Genomic DNA, 2,271 nt, shown 5'->3' with positions numbered 1-2,271 from the left:
CATGTTCTCACTCATAGGTGGGAACTGAACAATGAGATCACTTGGACTCGGGAAGGGGAACATCACACACTGGGGCCTATCATGGGGAGGGGGGAGGAGGGAGGGATTGCATTGGGGAGTTATACATGATATAAATGATGAATTGATGGGTGCTGACGAGTTGATGGGTGCAGCACACCAACATGGCATAAGTATACATATGTAACAAACCTGCACGTTATGCACATGTACCCTAGAACTTAAAGTATAATAAAAAAATTAAAAAAAAAAAAAAAAAGAAAAGAAAATGTGCTTTAAGCACCAGGCTTCCCAGGCTAGAGAGAGCATTCATGATGGGTGCGCACATATTGGTAAATCCCTTAGGCAGTGCTGGTCTTGCTGCCTGCTTGATGGGCCTAGCTAGAGTTGGAGCCTTCCCCTGGAAGGCTTGGGGGATCCAAGAGCAGAGAAGATAGGTGCCTCATTTCCTGGTCAGACCCCATGGAGGCAGTAAGAACTCCAGGAAGAAAAGGCTGTGCAGGAGGTCAGGCATTAATTGGTCTCGTTCTGGAGCCATTTATGGCTGTCTTGAGCTTTCTTAAAGTCTACAGAACTAATATTTCAAGTTCTGAGTTATAATGGCTCAGCACACTGTGAAGTATTTTGCAGAATGCTTTAACTCCTCCTAGTGGTGACCAGAGAGCACAGAGGACAAATGCTAAAATGAAAAAGCTCAGGACTAGAAGTCATCAGTTGAGTCAGACAACCCCTGTGAGCCACTGCAAATCTTCTTGGTCCCCACCCAACTCCCTTGCTCCAGCAGCTGCTGCAGTGACCAAATCTAAGCCAGCTTTGGCCAGGTTTGCACTGGACAAATGCATCTAGACGGTGCCTAACCTGAAGGAAGACAGAAACAGCTGGGGTTCAGGGCTTACAAAACCCATGGTACTACCCTTAGTCAGTCAGTATAGACTGGATTAATCTTCCCTCATTCATCCCCTACATAGAGAGTTCTTTGGTGCCCTTCCTAAGCCTCCTCAGAGCCAGCTCTGTAATGCTTTTTGTTTGTCTTGTTCCTCTCCACCATTTCCTTGCTCTTGCTCTCTAAAATCCCTTCCCAAATAAACCATCTGTATACAAACCTCTGGGGTTCAACTTTTAGAGGAATCCAGACTAACTCATGAACCACATCTTTGGTTAGCTGGTTGGTTGGCTGGCTTGTTGGTTGGTTGGTTGGTTGGTTGATTTTGCCCCTAGTCTACCACTAACCAGCTGTGTGACCTTGGGTTAGACACTTTACCGCTCAACAACACAGCTTAATCATTGATAAAATGAGAATGTTAAAATTGAATATCCATCCCACCAATAGTTTTTGAGCACCTTCTATATTTCAAGCACTATTCAAGATAGTGGTCAATGAACAGGAAACACAATGTTCTTATACTTGAGGAGCTTATATGATGGTTAGAGAGACAGACAACAAACAAAGAAATGGCACTTCTCATCATGGCAGACCCTAGAGATAAGATGTTTCAGGACTACTGCAAGAAGCTGCCGGAGTGCATGGAGATGGACGGCCATCTTAAGGAGCTAAGAGAACAATTCAAAGAATTTACCAAGCCGTATGAAAAGTCTGAAAATGATCTGAAGGCCCTAAAAAGTGTTGGGCAGATTGTGAGCAATGTGCTTAAACAATTAACCGAAGAACAATTCATTGTTAAAGCTGTAGAGGGACCAAGACATGTTGAGAGTTGTTGTCGACAGCTTCACAAAAGTAGCTGAAGCCAGGAACAAGAGTTGCTTTGGATAGGACTACACTAACTATCATGAGATATTTACCAAGAGAGGTGGAGCCACTGATTTATAACATGTCTCATGAGGATCCTGGGATGTTTCTTATTCTGAGATTGGAGGGCTATCAGAATAGATGGAGGAATAACCCAGTTATTCCAGCATGTAGGAATAATGCCTTCAAAAGGCTGTTTGTTATGTAGACCACCATAAACAGGAAAAACACTCTTGGCACACAAGCTATTGTTAACCAGCTGGACTGCGATTTTTTTCTTTTCTTTTTTTTTTTGGAGACAGGGTCTCACTCTATTGTCCAGGCTGGAATGCAGTACTGCAATCTTGGCTCACTGCAACCTCCACCTCCCCGGCTCAAGTGATCCTCCCACCTCAGCCTCCAGAGTGGCTCAGACCACAGGTGTGCACCATCACACCCAGCTAATTTTTAATTAATTAATTAATTTTTATTTATTTATTTATTTATTTATTTATTTTGAGACGGAG

General features: G+C 43.4%; 1 protein-coding gene and 1 pseudogene across 1 annotated transcript in view; one reads left to right on the top strand and one right to left on the bottom strand.

The window, feature by feature from the left end:
• The window catches only part of LOC108528717 (membrane-associated transporter protein-like), a 29,193-nt gene extending 28,270 nt beyond the window's left edge, over nucleotides 1-923 (bottom strand). The window contains exon 1 of the mRNA XM_017870695.1: nucleotides 877-923. Coding sequence (XP_017726184.1) covers nucleotides 877-923 — 47 coding nt within the window. The remainder of the gene's footprint in view (nucleotides 1-876) is intronic.
• Nucleotides 924-1,482: 559 nt separating this feature from the next.
• The window catches only part of LOC108528719 (26S protease regulatory subunit 10B-like), a 2,351-nt pseudogene continuing 1,562 nt past the window's right edge, over nucleotides 1,483-2,271 (top strand).

This window comes from Rhinopithecus bieti, unplaced genomic scaffold, assembly GCF_001698545.2.
Source record: "Rhinopithecus bieti isolate Rb0 unplaced genomic scaffold, ASM169854v2 scaffold_5613, whole genome shotgun sequence".
Lineage (NCBI taxonomy): Eukaryota > Metazoa > Chordata > Mammalia > Primates > Cercopithecidae > Rhinopithecus > Rhinopithecus bieti.
This window is presented reverse-complemented; position numbering and strand designations above follow the sequence as displayed.